Source organism: Lissotriton vulgaris, chromosome 6 (assembly GCF_964263255.1).
Source record: "Lissotriton vulgaris chromosome 6, aLisVul1.2, whole genome shotgun sequence".
Classification (NCBI taxonomy): domain Eukaryota; kingdom Metazoa; phylum Chordata; class Amphibia; order Caudata; family Salamandridae; genus Lissotriton; species Lissotriton vulgaris.
In genome coordinates, this window is record NC_141694.1 from 24773960 (window position 1) to 24789751 (window position 15792).

Genomic DNA, 15792 nt, shown 5'->3' on the forward strand with positions numbered 1-15792 from the left:
GCAATCAGAGTTGCAGATTTCTGTCCCAGTTAATGTGCAAAGGGTGACATATATGTGCACGTTGGCTGCAATGACAGTCTTCCCAATATCAGGTGTGAGTGGTTTTTTGAGATCTCAAGCTCACCTATGTCAGGGGCTGCGACGTGTCCAATGTGAGTGGACCCACCTGCTTTTAAGCATCAGCTGCAACCTGTTGTCATAGCAGATGTAGTTGCTCCTTATTTGGACTATAACCAACCATTTGATGAAACCTAATAAATGTCTATTTCTCATTTCTTTTTGGGTCAGAGGACTCGGCTGCTTTAGTTCGTGGCCCTCAGGTCGACTGTGTCATGTCTATCCATACATACCTCTTTCTGTTTCATATATATCCATACACATCTCTCCTCTGTTTAATGTATATCCATATATCTCTCTCCTCTTTTCCGTGTATATCCTTACACATCTCTCCTGTTTCATGTATATCCATACATATCTCTCCTCTGTTTCATGTATATCCATATATCTCTCTCCTCTTTTCCGTGTATATCCATACATATCTCTCCTCTGTTTCATATATATCCTTACACATCTCTCCTGTTTCATGTATATCCATACATATCTCTCCTCTGTTTCATGTATATCCATACATATCTCTCCTCTGTTTAATGTATATCCATATATCTCTCTCCTCTTTTCCGTGTATATCCATACATATCTCTCCTCTGTTTCATGTATATCCATACACATCTCTCCTGTTTCATGTATATCCATACACATCTTTCCTGTTTCATGTATATCCATACATATCTCTCATCTGTTTCATGTATATCCATACACATCTCTCCCCTGTTTCATATATATTCATACATATCTCTCCCTGTTTCATGTATATCCATACATATCTCTCCTCTGTTTCATACGTATCTCTCCTCTCCATCTCCTCTTATAGCCCGTGTAGGTTTGAGGACACCCAGGCAGACCTTGGTATAATTCTCTCCAGCTTCTGTGCAGTCAGGGGGTCTCTCCCGCTGCCCAGACGGGGACATCTACCTAAGCAGAGCTTGCATCAGAGGTTGTGCCAGAATCCCAGGAATATGAGGTGGACCTGAAGGAAGAGTGTGAAGAAACACTGAGACAGTAATGGCTGAATGAGACATGGTGTCAAGAAGGGCAGCGTCACTACCCCTGTACTATGGTGCCCGGAGAGGCTGTGGCCGCGTGGGGTCTTTGATCTCTTTCAGCCCCCACACCATCCTAGCATAGGAGACCATTAGCAGAAGGAGGGACTTCTCATGGACTGAGCGCAGACCCCAAGGAATTACTGGGAGCCACACATGGGCAACACAACAAGATAGGTTGCTACTGATTCCTGAGCGACGCCCAGCTAAAAATGGAAAGTGAACAACACCAAAATATGTTATGTTATCACAATGTCTATAGCGCACTAATACCCTTGGGTGTCTAGGCGCTTACAGACCGCAATACTGTACAGAGAGCTTAGTTTTTTAATACCCATGTTTTAAGGTTTTTTCTGAACTCTATCAGAGTAGGTATCTTCGTAAGAGTATGCGGGAGAGAGTTCCAGAGCCTAATGGTGCTATGACTGAAACTCTCCCCCCCTCCATTTTGTCGTCCTGATTCTGTAAGTGAGCATCAAGAAGGCAGTAGTGGATCGCAGTTGTCTATTGAGCGAATGCCAGTTAAAGATATGCCAAAGAAATCGTGGACCTACTCTGTGTAGTGCCTTATGTGCTGAACACAGTGCCTTGAATTTCATGCGTTGAGCTACTGGCAGCCAGTGCAGCTTTTGTTTTCCGGCCCTAATGGATTGATGTTTGGGGACATTTAGCAACAGTCTGGCAGCAGCATTTTGTGCTGACTGCAGTCTTCTAAGTTGATTGGACTGTAGATTCATATATAAGGCATTACAGTAGTCTAATTTAGACAAAACAAGGGAAGTTAGAACAGTCTTTCTAGCCCTCTTCCGAACAAATGGATGAACGCACTGTTCTGATGGTGAGAAATGCAGAAGACACCACCTTAGAAACTTGTCATTTAAAATGTAGCTTCTCATCTATTATGTAAATGGAGTAGAAGTACTTGTATAGCGCACAAATCGACCCATGAGGGTATCTCGGCGCTTGTACGCATACCGCTGTGGAACCCATCCTGGCTTTCCCTGTGAGGCGTCCACTACTGGGCACCCCCAAGGTGAAGCCAGGCATCCTTAGCCTTGTGGGGGCTGTTGTGGAGATTAAGCAAGCTATTGCCCAGAGTTGCAGAGTGGGACTCCATGATTGGAATAGGCACCGAGGTGAAAATTATCAGGTCCGAGGAAACTGAGCCCAAGACCCGCCGAGGCGGGAATTGAACCCTGGTCCCAGGCTAGACCTCTGCATCAGGGTCTGCCACTCTAACCATTGAGGCACACTTCTCCACGACCATTATGACCCCCAGATTTTTAGCTTTCACTACCGGAGTAGGAGGGGGTCCAGGATGCTTGACCTCCAGACGGGTGACCAAAGGGGGGCCAGTTTTCCAAAAGCACCACCTCGGTTTTACTGGAATTGAGCTTCAAACAGTGCTTGCTCATCCAAGGACTCAAGGAGATCATGCACTCGTGCAGTTTGTTAGCGTGATCGACATCCTTATCAATGGTTGAAATAACCAGTTGAATATCGTCAGCGTACGAAGTAGGAATTAGATCAAAACTTGTGATCAGGGGTGCTCGTTCGGACACGTATATATTAAAAAGTGTAGGGCTCAAAGAGGAGCCCTGTGGCACCCCACATGGCAGCGTAAAAGGTGTGGATTTAAAATCGCCCAGTTGCACGCCTATCTGCTAAGAAAGATGTTAAAATCGACAAGGCCTTTCCTCAAAGCCCAATACAACTAAACCAGAAACTGAACGACACAAATACAACCAAACCAGAAACTAAACGTTGCTAATACCATCAAACAAGAAACAGAAACTGAACGACACTGGTACAATCAAACCATAAACACAAAACTGAAAGACACGATACAATAAAACCAGAAACATAATCTGGACAGCACCAATACAATCAAACCAGAAACAGAAACTGAACAACACTGATACAATCAAACCAGAAACAGAAAGTGAACGACACCAATACAATCAAACCAGAAACAGAAACTGAACAACACCAATACAATCAAACCAGAAACAGAAACTGAACAACACTGATACAATCAAACCAGAAACAGAAAGTGAACGACACCAATACAATCAAACCAGAAACAGAAACTGAACAACACCAATACAATCAAACCAGAAACAGAAAGTGAATGACACTGATACAATCAAACTAGAAACAGAAACTGAACGACACTGATACAATCAAACCAGAAACAGAAACTGAACAACGCCGATACAATCAAACCAGAAACAGAAACTGAATGACACCAATACAATCAAACCAGAAACAGAAACTGAACGACACTGATACAATCAAACCAGAAACAGAAACTGAACGACGCTGATACAATCAAACCAGAAACAGAAACTGAACGACACCAATACAATCAAACCAGAAACAGATTGTCTGACTTGTCAGTTTAATAAAGTGCATTGTGGTGAAATGACTGAGAAAAGCATCGTCTAAGCTGTGAGTCCTGTTGGACAAGTCCTCAGGATAGACCATGGAATGTTATGGTTTAAAATACACCACAGAGATACTTCAGAATCACTCAACGAATGTAGTGTTCTACTGGGACCTCAATTCACAAGAAACAGGGAGGAGTAGATGTGATGTCACACACCCTTTGGCCTCAAATGACATCAAAGCACTGATCCCTTGTCCAAGCCCTAAACCCTCAACAGTCTCCGGTTTGCTTCTGAGGACCTTCGGAGTGGCCGGATCCCTGTTTACGCTGTGTTTATTCATGAACTCTGAGACGAGGGATAGCAAGAGCCATGTCAGAGCATCAAAGGGCCAGAAGGGGTGGCACATGCTACCTTGGCTAACTAGGTGCAATATCTATGCTGCATTAACAGCGACGCCATGAAGGGCAGACTTAGGGCTACATTTACCATCAAGGTGATAAATACTGGTACGCCCCCTCAGGTCCATCCTTACACCTGGGGTAGATGAAGACCACTTGGATGTAAATCTATCATCTTCAAGACATACAGCAGACCAACAACTGGATGGTCCATCTTCCCGGAGAGAGTGTCAGCAACAAGCTGATCACCGACTGAGCCATCTTAGGTTGCAGGTGACTTCCATCAGAAAAGAACTCAAAAAGGCACGTGGGTGACAAGATTTCACAAGATGCCACTGGGGTGTCTTACTCTATCAATTAATCAATCAAGATTTGTAAATCGCAGCTGCTTCACCTGTAAGAGTATTGTGGCACTGTATTCTTCAGACTTCCACAGAAGAACACCGGGCCGCACACATATATCGGCAGAACACACTTCATCCCAAGGATTCCTATGACTTCGTATTCAAATGAGGACAAATTTGAGATTGCAAAAATATCTCTGAAATAGGCACATTAAGGGCCCAATTAAGATCTAGACGGACATGGTACTCCCATCCGCTGACATATGAGTCGCATAGGATATAACAGAATGTCTAATCGGCAGATGGGCTATCCGTCACCATTGTAATGGAGTAACCGGTCCGCCAAGATCTAAATTGGGCGTTAACTCATCAAAAGCACGAATAAAAGACCATTGGGTTTCACAATGATCTCTGCAGTGATCACATTAACGGACAGATCTCTCTTACAAGCTATTCAGTAGTTCCCAAAAATGCACCCTACTGTGGCCCAACACAGTACCGTCACAACCGCGGACTTCAGTGATTAAAGCCTTACCTTGGAAGCGCATGCATTGTCACTGTCCGCCTCCTGCGATTTGCATGCAGCTGTGAGCTGGTCCATCTCGCACGACTCCTTTGCCACAGTAAGCACAGTCTTGTTAGGAAGTTTCTGATTGGCCTCTTCTCTAGGGTGTTGGGATGTACATGACACGTGCATGTTGACTGGCACACCTCCGTTGCCACTAATATTGTCTTTCAAGTCCAGTCTCTGATGGGTGTGTGTTAATGTGGGCAACGTGAATTTGGCAACCAGCATGTTGGGCTCAGACGTCATGATGATCTGGCCACCAGGAATGGCTATAGAGTGAGGTTCATTATATACTTTGCCGGCCTTGGGGTCTTCCGTTTCACCCGTGCCGGCCTTGGAGTCACCACCAGCCTCCTTGGTCCATGCAGCCTGTACAACCTCTTTGCCTTGTCGACTCTTGTAACGCTCTACATTCTTCCAAATCCCCTCCAGCTCCTCCTCATCTTCTTCAAACAGCTTATGATTGGGGTGAACCATATCTGTTGGCAGAGGTGCCTTTGTGTTAACTCTGATGGGGCTTCCCGCTGCCGCAGGTGACTGAGTCCTACCTGCTCTTGTTGAAGGTTTTATGGGACTGGAGGACTTGGAGTCCTGGTGGCAGATTTCATACTGCAACACCGAGAGCTGACTCGAGGGTTTGAGACCCAGCTGGATCTGCTGCGAAACTGCAGCGGAACCTGCTGAGTCTTCGATTGGTCTTTGGTTACAACCATGGGCACTGGTTGCCATCTGTACAGGACCAGCTATCAGGCTCTCAGCCACCGTGGACTCAGGTGGTCTGGCATGGACAGTCCTCGATGGAGACTTATCTGGGGAGTTCACCATCATTTTGCTTGTTAACATCTCTCTCAGTTTCACAGAGCAGCTCACCTGTGCCTCTGCTAGAGACCCAGTGGGCCCACTCGATGTCTTCATTCGGGCAGCCAACCGGTCCCACTCGTGATCCATCTGCTCATGCAGGACACTGATACGGGACAGTCGCTTCAGACTGAAGTCAAGCAGGTCCTCTGTTGAATCTCTCTGCCCCACGATGATCAATCCGTCTTGTTCACTTGCTGTGTGAACATGCGTGGTCAGCCTGAGGGGATCTGGGGAATTGGCCGCATCACATGACCAGACACCTGGGTTCTGTTGAATCTTATGATGGGTGAGAGCATTCGTGACAGCTTCTCCAAGCTCGACAGGTTTCTCAGGCATCTCTTGCACAAAATCAACGCTCTGTCTTTGATGATCTGAAACCTTTTCTTCCTCCTCCACCAAATCATTTGTTCCCCTATGGGCAGGACCAACCCCAAGGACATCAGGGCCAAGCCTTGCTTCACCCCTTCTGTCAGACCCCTCAGGAAGAATTCTGATGCTTTCCTGGATATCCTGGAAGTTTTCCAATAGACTGAGATCTTTGGGGAGTTCAAGACTTAGCACAGAACCTAACGAGAGATGCCGGCAGCCGTAGCTTACACTATTAGTCTTTGACCCAACAAAACCCAACGTCCTACAACTAATTTCCTCTTTGATGAAACCAGATGCTGGTCTCATTGAACCACACTCTGCATCAATGTCTCTTGCCAGGGGGTTCTTCATGTAGTCAAGGAACCCCTCCATTTCAGGGCTGGGAACCCTTGATTTTTTCTTGTGCCGTTTCAGCGGCCAGGTGTTTGTTCCATTTCGATTTGTTTCGGGCAATGGCCTTGCCCCGTTAGTGTGGGCACCCATAATCTTCTGGACTGTCAGCCGCTGCGCCTCGGGCTTCGCCTTCTCCTTCCTCTTCAGGCTGTTGAGGAGCGAGTTGGGGCTTATCTTGGGCAATGTGTGAAAGGTCGCACTAGTCGTACTGTGAGGACCAGAGAGCGGAGATGCGCACGCTTTGGTTGGAGTCTTTTTCGAAGAACGTGGCATTGTCAAACTGTGGCAGACGGGACTCTGTTCCTTCTCACTGTCTTTCACATGCAAGTATGTACAGACCTACAGAACAAGAAGAACATGTTATGAGACTGAAGCTTCTAAGCATTCAGGAAAGAACCCAAAGCCCAACCACCCCGGGTACTATTAATACACGGCATCACACAGTCATGCGTCCAACCTCCATTTCATGACACACCTTTTCCCTATTTTATGTTACACATTGCACTTGAAGCGTGAGCCATAAACACTGCAACCTGTATGAAAGTGGAAGTGAGTACGGGTGAAGGGGGATGCAAGACACAGTTTTTCTACAATAGAGATTAGTATCTGATACTAATTAGTACTAGAAACCTCAGAGTCACTTTTATTGAGCTACGCTATGATTATCATAATGCCCCACCGGGTAAGTAGTGAGAAGAGTGTCAAAGTGAGTGAAAACACTCATTTCAACTTACGTCATTCAGCTTAGATAGTAAACAGGGAAACAATGCAAAGAAAAAGACCAGTGAGTTCAGAATGTAGCAATGCTATCCACTTCTGCTCATTGAAAGCTTGTATTAATTGAAGTGAGTTTGTCCAAGGTGACTGAATTTTGTCATAAAGACTCACCTGCTACCCAGCTTGAGTTCTATTATGGTTGCTTCCATTTTTTTCCTTTTGAATAGTCGCTGAATTAAAATATATGTATGAAAAAATTGGAAGCCACAGTAGCATCACTTATCCGGCAAAATACCACTCATCCTGTCATGCTTAAAGCTGCTCCGTCTGTCATGCATTAGAGTGGCCCACCTATAAATACTGTGGCACCTCTCCAGCTACAGACTGCTCCCCACCTGTCCTTCTACATAGCACCCAGCATGTCCTGCTATATACTTCTGCATTCAAATATAGGTATCAATTCCTGGACTGTCTTGCCTGGAAAAGCTTTTTATTGTTATAAATTATTTGGTTGTAATTAGTGCATTTGCCCTGAGGAAGGATGCCTGCCAAGTAGTGTATGAGTCGAAACATTTTTCGACATATACTTGTTCTTGTGAAGTCTAATACTCAGGCTATGGTTTTTAGCTCTAGTAATTGGAATTAGATAGAAAATAACCACTAATCTCTAGCTGCTTTACCTGTCTGTCCTGTTATGAAGGTGCCTTTCTTTAACTATGTTCATCCTGCGAGTAGTCCCATGTAACATGAGGTATTTTGTCAGGAAGCCTCTATGGAGTCCACCCAACACAGTAAAGCAACAAGAAACTGTTCTTGCCCTGCTTGCTTTCATCAGGGCGTGCCCATTGTCTCTATTTGCCCATATGTGTTTTAAGAACCGCTATGTTCACGAGCACTACGTATCTCGATAGAAGCCGCCCTACTATACGCCTTATTACCTTAGAGCGGTCGGACTGAGGTAAGTCGGACTTGCAGTTCGACTTACCTCAGTGGTCCATGACAAATGAACCTTTATGAAGGCCACGGATGTAGGTGAATCGTTGGTGTGTAGTCAATGTCTGAGACTGTTTTTAAGGATATTCTTTCAGGGGCGAGTATGAGCTTCAAATTAAAAAGGACTCAATGTTCCCAACTCTGCACACGGTCAAAGTAATAGTCATGGAAAGAACGGAGCAAAGAGTGATGCGCTAGACGTTGATGGGATCTCAGGTAAGGATATGAGTATTTGGACAAAATATTGAGTCATAAATATCGAGGCAGACAAATTTTGAGTCTTTAATATTGTGACACCTTAATATCGTGATGCAGAAATACGGTAGACATAAATGTTGATTTTTAGGTAAGTAATATTGTATACAATAATATTGGTGTTTTCAATATTGTTTGCAATAATATAATTGTAAAAAGTATTGTTTTCTACTTATTTATATGTGTTTTAGTTCATATATTAATTGTATATCTGTCATATATGGTTTGTGTAATTGTTGTAAATCATTTTATATTATTGTTTTTCATTTTAAGTTATTTAGCATTTTTAATTTAATTTTTAAGAGTAATTTATAGTGTCACAGCTGGTTGTGAGGTTTGCAGGGGTACAGCGTGGAAAGTTAATTAAGTACTATCAATTGATAATTATTTTTGTAATAAGTATTATTTATTTAATTGATAATTATGTAAATGGAGTCATTATTTTCTTTTGTAAGAGATATTTTTTGCTGTGGGTTGTTTTGTTTGTAGAAGTATAAGGTTGGAAGTTAATTGACTAATAATGTATTAATTGCTTATTGATTAGTTCATTGACAATTATATAAATTGTGTGATTTTTATATGTTTTTCACTGATATTTTGGGTGTGTGTTTTGGCATTTGTAGGGGGTTATAGAGTGTGAAGTTAACAAAGTAATAATCTATCAATTATTTATTATTGTAATATTAAATATTTAATTTATAATCAGGTAAATCATTTAATTATTCTTGTTATGTTATATTTTAGGGCTGGGTTGTTGTGTTTGAAGGTGTATATGGTGAGAAGTTAATGTATTAATAATCAATTAATAATGTTGTATTACATATTGAGTTATTAATAATTATGTAAATGGTTTCATAATTATATTTTGTGTTTTATTTGTATGGGAATAGGGTTGGAAGTTATTCAATTATAATTAATAAACAAAAATGTAATCTTTTTTTTAATTATTTTGTATACCATGTAATAGGTTAATTGAGTTCATTTATTTTAATTATATTTTAATTGTGTATTGTTTTGTTTTGGGGGATTTTAATCAAATTGTATTAATCACAATTTTTTTAAATATTTTTTTTTACTTTTTGTAAAAATGTTGTTCTATAAAAGGTTAGTAAGTTTGTGTTTTTTGTCAATTAATAGAGATATTAACATATGTTATGTGTTTGAACTGGAATATTTATTTTACTGTTGCACCGACTGGAGTGGGATTAGTAAATATTACCCCTTTGAAATACAGCTTTTTCTCTACTGTTGCACAGCCTGGAGAGTGAATAGTAAATTGTACCCCTCCCGAGTCCAAAGCTTTCCCTTCTTTCGCACAGAATTGAGTGGGAATAGTAAACGCTTTCCCTGCTGTTGGATACACCGGAGAAATAGTAATCTTATTTTTTACACAGTTTAGTATTTGTTGTATTATTTTTTAAATATATGTCATATTATTTCTTTAAAAAATATATATACTATTTGTATATATATATATATATATATTTTACAGCATCTAAGGGCCATCACTAATGCTGATCCCGCGTACCCGGTCGCCAGACACTTCAATCAGGTACACGCAAAAAATGCTTCTCTATTAACTTATTTTGTAATAGACTGTGTACCTCCACAACGGAGAGGTGGTGACAGGGAGGTTTTACTGAGAAAACTGGAGACTAGACATATAATTTTACTTGACACAAAGATTCCAAATGGGCTCAACACAAGTGATGATTGTTATACGTATCTATAGGCTTCCATTCTCTAAGGATTATCATCGTTACTGTATGAGATGGATACAAACCTAGTATAAAAACTGAATACAAATGTGTTACTGAACTTTAGGTTGTTTTTGCCCCTCTGTATAAGTCCTCCACACATCTGATATTACATGAATTTTAACATCGATTACATGTTTTTTTAAATTCACTGGTAGCACTTTTAAGTTTTACATAATGAAGGCATGCTATTCTAGAATTTAATATTGAGTATTTTGCACTAAGGGGTCTTGCCCACTTTGGCGGTACTATCTGTTGTTTTATAACAAATATCAATTTGCACAACTGACCCGATACTGAATCAGTATTGCTTGCCCACTTGGGCTTTATTGTTGTCAACTTTGGAAATTAATCTTATGGGTTTTTTTCGAAATAAGGCATTGCATTTTGATTTATTTTTATTGTTGCAGCCAAATCCTGCATACGGTAAAAATCATGCACTTTCAACAGTATTGGGTGGTAAAAGTGAATATTTATTGTTTTACTAGGCATATTATTTAAAATGATTGTTTTTATCTCCGTTACCCCCATTGCTGGTTATTTGTATTTTGGATTCCTATTAATCCAAAGTATGTATTACTTTGCTACTGCTTGCACAAACAATTATTACAGCTATTGTTTGCTCAAACTGAGAGTTGCACAAACGCATTCAAATAGCACTATGTTATTAAATGTTGAAGTATGTCTTCACTTTTCATTATGTAAATGAGCACTGTGCACTTTAAATAAGGGTCATCAGCCCCATGTCTGTGTCATGTGATCAAGGCTTGTAAGAGCCAAAACGCGTCATGTCGGACTGGTGTTGGGTCGCACAATAAATTGAAAACTGCACTATCTATGGGTCCTGCCTCGTCATTCAAGATACCAACTTGTTTGTGACGTCTGTGCTTACCGAATATATATATATATATATGTGTTTACCGTTTTTATTTTTATTTGATATTTTTATTACATGTGATTTTTTATGTTATTTGTTTTTATTTTTAAATTGTTTAATATTTAATGTATTTATTTATATACAAATATATGTACATATACACTTTTTATATTAGTAAGAAACAAATTACTAACATAATGTAAACATATATATCTAATATTCATTGTTATAGATATGTATATATAAACATACCCACATGTTTTAATTTGAGTATGTTTATATAAAAATATATGTATTATTAAATGCTACTTCATTTCATGTAATATACATTATATTATGGTTATGCATTTAAGTTTTACTAATATGAACTTTATATTTATGCAAAAGACGATATTTTTGTCATGTTTTTTAACAATATTTGTGTAAATTATATATTTTTTTGATATTTTTGTATTTCCCTTTATAAGTATAGAAAACAATATTTATGTCAACGATACTTTTGATACGATATGTGTGTGACACGATGTTTGTGTGTTCGATATTTTGTCAGTGAACCTGAACATACACATTACTGTAAAACTGTGCACACATTTGTGGTTTCCCCATACAAAATGCATGACAAGCCCTTCTAAAAAGGTTTATCTCAAGTTTAGCAAATCTTCATCTAGGAACAACTGTACAGAGGAAGCCAGCCCTCGTGAGAACAAGTGAGATATGACAAATTCTTCTATTCCCTGGAGAAAAAAAATTGGAAATCAGAGTCCCCCTAAAATAAAAAGAGTCAAGCCAAGGCCACTACATGCAGCAAAACCTTCCCAGCATGCACCAGTGCACAGGATGTTACCTCTTCCACACTCAGGCGGGAGTTTTTTTTCTTTCGCTTTAAACTACCGAAAGTGGTGCCTATGAGGCCCTGGCACCGTTTCCAAAATGTTTTAGGGCCTGCGGATGTAGTGTCAGAGATCTGATAGGGTAGGAAGAGAGAAAGCGAGCAGAAAGGTAAGAGAGAGGGTGAGGAAAAAGAGACAGAGAGAGAAGAGAGAGTGGGAGAGAGAGACAAAGAGAGAGAGATGGAATTTGAAAGACATGAAAAAGTGCAATAAACGACTGAGGAATTAAGTCAAATCCCTTCAAGAAAACAGTTAGTTCTTCTTAAAAGAGGGTTTGTTCCTTTTTGACAATTGGTACATTTTTCATTTTCTCCCCACCCAGAAAAAACCTTCTGCCAGCACACAGTGAGAGGTTCAAATATATTCAACCCCCAAATAAAATTGGCACAGTATTCTTGTCTATTGTTATCAGTACAAGACATTGATGTCTCACAATATCACCATGGCTAATAACTTCTGGAACACAAAGGACCTGATTACCATCTAAGGCGTTATTTATAATGCCACCATGGGTATATTATTTATCGGGTGTGATAAATAACACCTATTATGAGTTCCTGAATACATATTTTGGAGTTGAAAACATCAAAACCTGCAAGATACAGCAAAAATCGTACGTGTTTCCCTGTAAAATGTCGACAGGTTTGACCAGCCGAAATTTAATGAAGAATGAGTTATTTAATGCTCGATAATTATTGGATGCGTTAAATACATTCATACTCACAGTGACCCATTTAGTCTCCATTTTTTAACTAATGTCATTACCTAAGGTTGTATTGTTACATACTTTAGAGTGTATATTTTAATGCTATGTTGCTTATACTTCTTTGACTGTGTGTGAAATACACATATCCTCACTTGTACCTCAAATTACCTATGCCCACAACTTGTAAGGCGCTCGGATACCTTTGGGAATAGCTAGCACCATATACAACTTAAAATAATAATTTCGACCCATGTGTAAACAGGAGTTTACTCATGTGTCAAAATATTACGAGGGACTCGATATCAGGTGTAAGACAGCTATTCATATCTAAACACACCAAACATGGATTATAAAAAAAGAGGATTTGACGGTGAAGGGCATCATGGTGCAAATACAAGGTGCGCGGATGAAACTACATCGAAACGCCCTGAAAAACAAAGTAAAGTTAAAGGTAACTTAGAACTGGCAGGAGTGTAAACAACAGTGGACACAACATACAACCTAAAAAGAAATGACGTTGGAAAATTAAGATAGTAAATTAGGACTAGAGGGGGTAGGGGTGGATAATGGGATATGTACGAGTGATAGAAAGGATGTGTATTCTACTGAACGAAAAGGGTCGGTTGAGAAGGACGGTGTAATGGATGGACAGTGAAGGGTCGACACTTACCTTACCAATCTGTTATAAAGTATTGAGATGGGAGGAGCTATATGAGACAGGCTTCCCAGTTGTTGTCTACATATGTCTACTGTGCTTCAGATAATATAAAAATTTGTGCATAAAGACTTTAAGAAAAAGATAGCAAATTGGCCTCATCTCCCATTCCTGTCATACTAACTCAACCTTGATTGTTGATTTTACAGCTGTGTGGAAGAAGCAGGAATCATTGGATTAGGATCTTTCTTGTTTTTTTTTGTTTATTCAGATTTTCATGACCACCCTCTTGCGTGATTATATTTCACCAGTCTGGAGTGTTGGTAAATGCTGTACCCGGAATGATATTTTTTAGAAGCAGGTGAGACCTATCGTAAAGCTTCTTGCTTAAAGTCTGCAAATCTTTGCTTATGTTTGGATTTTGAAACACATTAAACCTTGAAATCCATGCTTGTTGTTTGATGTTCTCAAACATTGGCTTATGACGGATGTTTTAAACCGACTGAACCTAGATCCGATACCTGTATTTGGTAGGTGTAACTGCCGACAGTGACTTTGAGGACACATTTTATCTGATGTTCAAAAATGCTGGTGTCACAGCGTCACCTCTGTAACATCCCAGTCAAAGACCAAAAGGGCCTGTTGCACAGAGATATTAGTTAGTGATAGATTCCTTACCTTAGAATATCCCCAGGCGTCAGACTAGATCCGGAAAGCTTTTGTCAGCAGTACTCCTGCGCGTTGATAGGCATCGTCGTACGGCTCCGCGTGCGTCGCTGGTGTCGTATTCGCCGAGATGACTTCACTGGAGCAACATAGACGTGCCCACGCACGCTGACGTCAGTTCTGTACACAACTTTCCGCGACAGGAATGCAGAGCCATGTAAGATACTGACCACTGGTGCATAGAAACTAGGGCCCGAAAGGATGACCTTAACCCCAGTAATCAGTTCTCTGAACGGGGAGGATGGGTGGGGCAGTAAGGAATCTATCACTAACTAATGTCTCTAACATATATATTGTTACACAAGTAGTAACTTGAGCATCTGAAAGAGACACGTTAGCGATAGATTCCTTACCTTAGAATAGATACCCCAGCAATACCAACCCCGATGGTGGGTCTGCGAATAAGATTACACCAGAAAGTTACGAAGAACAGAACGGCCATAGAAGCCGTCCCTCCAGACCTGACTGTCAAGGCAATAATGCTTTGTAAAGGTGTGCAGTGAAGCCCACGTGGCAGCCTGACAGATGTCTTGTAAGGTGACACCACATTCCAATGCAGTAGTAGCTGCTGTCGCCCTGGTAGAATGGGCGCGTAGCCACCAGAGGTTCATTTTTAGCCAAAGAATAACAGGCCTTGCGATACAAGACGACCCAACGGGAGATAGTCCTCTTGTGAACAGCCCGGCCTTTCTTGGCACCTGCTATAGCCAACAAAGAGCTAGTCATCCACCCGGAATGTTTGTGTGCGATTTAGGTAAAAGGAGAGAGCACGTTTAGGGTCCAGACGGTGGAGCCTCTCTTCCTCTCTGGAAGGATGCAGAGGCGTAAAGAAAGTGGGCAAGGTGATAGTCTGCCCAATGTGGAAGGCAGTGACAACCTTTGGCAAGAAGGAAGGACGAGTGCGAAGCACAAACTTGTCTGGATGAACCAACAGAAAAAGAGGCTTACAAGAAAGAGCCTGAATCTCACTCACTCTCCTGGCAGAGGTGATAGCCACCAGGAAGGCCGTTTTCAAAGTCAGAAGACGTAAGGGACAATTGTGAAGCGGCCCAAAGGGAGCGCACATGAGATAGGTCAAAACAAGATTCAAGTCCCACTGAGGCATTATGAAAGGAACAGGAGGGAACATATGCGTAATGCCTTTTAAGAATCTCTGTACAGCAGGGGACTTGAAAAGAGAAGGCTGATCTGGAAGCCTCAGAAAGGCTGAAATGGCCGAAAGGTAGCCCTTGATAGTGCCCAGAGCAGAGCCCTGGCGGGCCAGAGAAAAAAGGAACAAAAGGACCTCAGAAAGGGGATCCACAGTCTTGGCTGTGCACCATGCCACACATTTGTTCTAGGCGTATACCAATTTAGTGGAGGGAAGCCTGACTGCCAGAAATGACATCGCAGACTTCGGGAGGCAAGTCAAATGGAATTAACTGTCGCCGCTCAATCTCCACGCATGTAGGTAGAGGCTGGGCAGGTTCGGGTGGAGAACCGTCCCCTACTGTTGCAACAGAAGATCCTCCCACAGAGGCAGTCAGATCGGGGGATCCAGGCTCATACTGAGTAGCCCGGGATACCAAACTCTTCGAGCCCAGTCCGGAGCCACAAGGATGACTTGTGCCCGTTCGCGTCTTATCGTCTTCAGAACTCTGGGCAGAAGTGGTATCGGTGGAAAGGCGTACAACAGACCGCAACTCCACTCGTGACGAAAAGCGTCACCGAGCGAGCGCTGCCTTGGAAATTCC

General features: G+C 41.4%; 1 protein-coding gene across 2 annotated transcripts in view; it reads right to left on the reverse strand.

Annotated features, from left to right (window-relative positions):
- The window catches only part of LOC147706727 (uncharacterized), a 235996-nt gene that overhangs the window by 43484 nt on the left and 176720 nt on the right, over window positions 1–15792 (reverse strand). Inside the window, exons 24-25 of one of the 2 annotated variants that reach the window (XM_086925869.1) lie at window positions 11927–12046; window positions 4828–6822 (exon numbers count right to left, since the gene is read on the reverse strand). In XM_086925869.1, the coding sequence (XP_086781995.1) occupies window positions 4828–6822; window positions 11927–12046 (2115 nt within the window). The remainder of the gene's footprint in view (window positions 1–4827; window positions 6823–11926; window positions 12047–15792) is intronic. The other variant, XM_086925870.1, reaches the window with a different exon arrangement.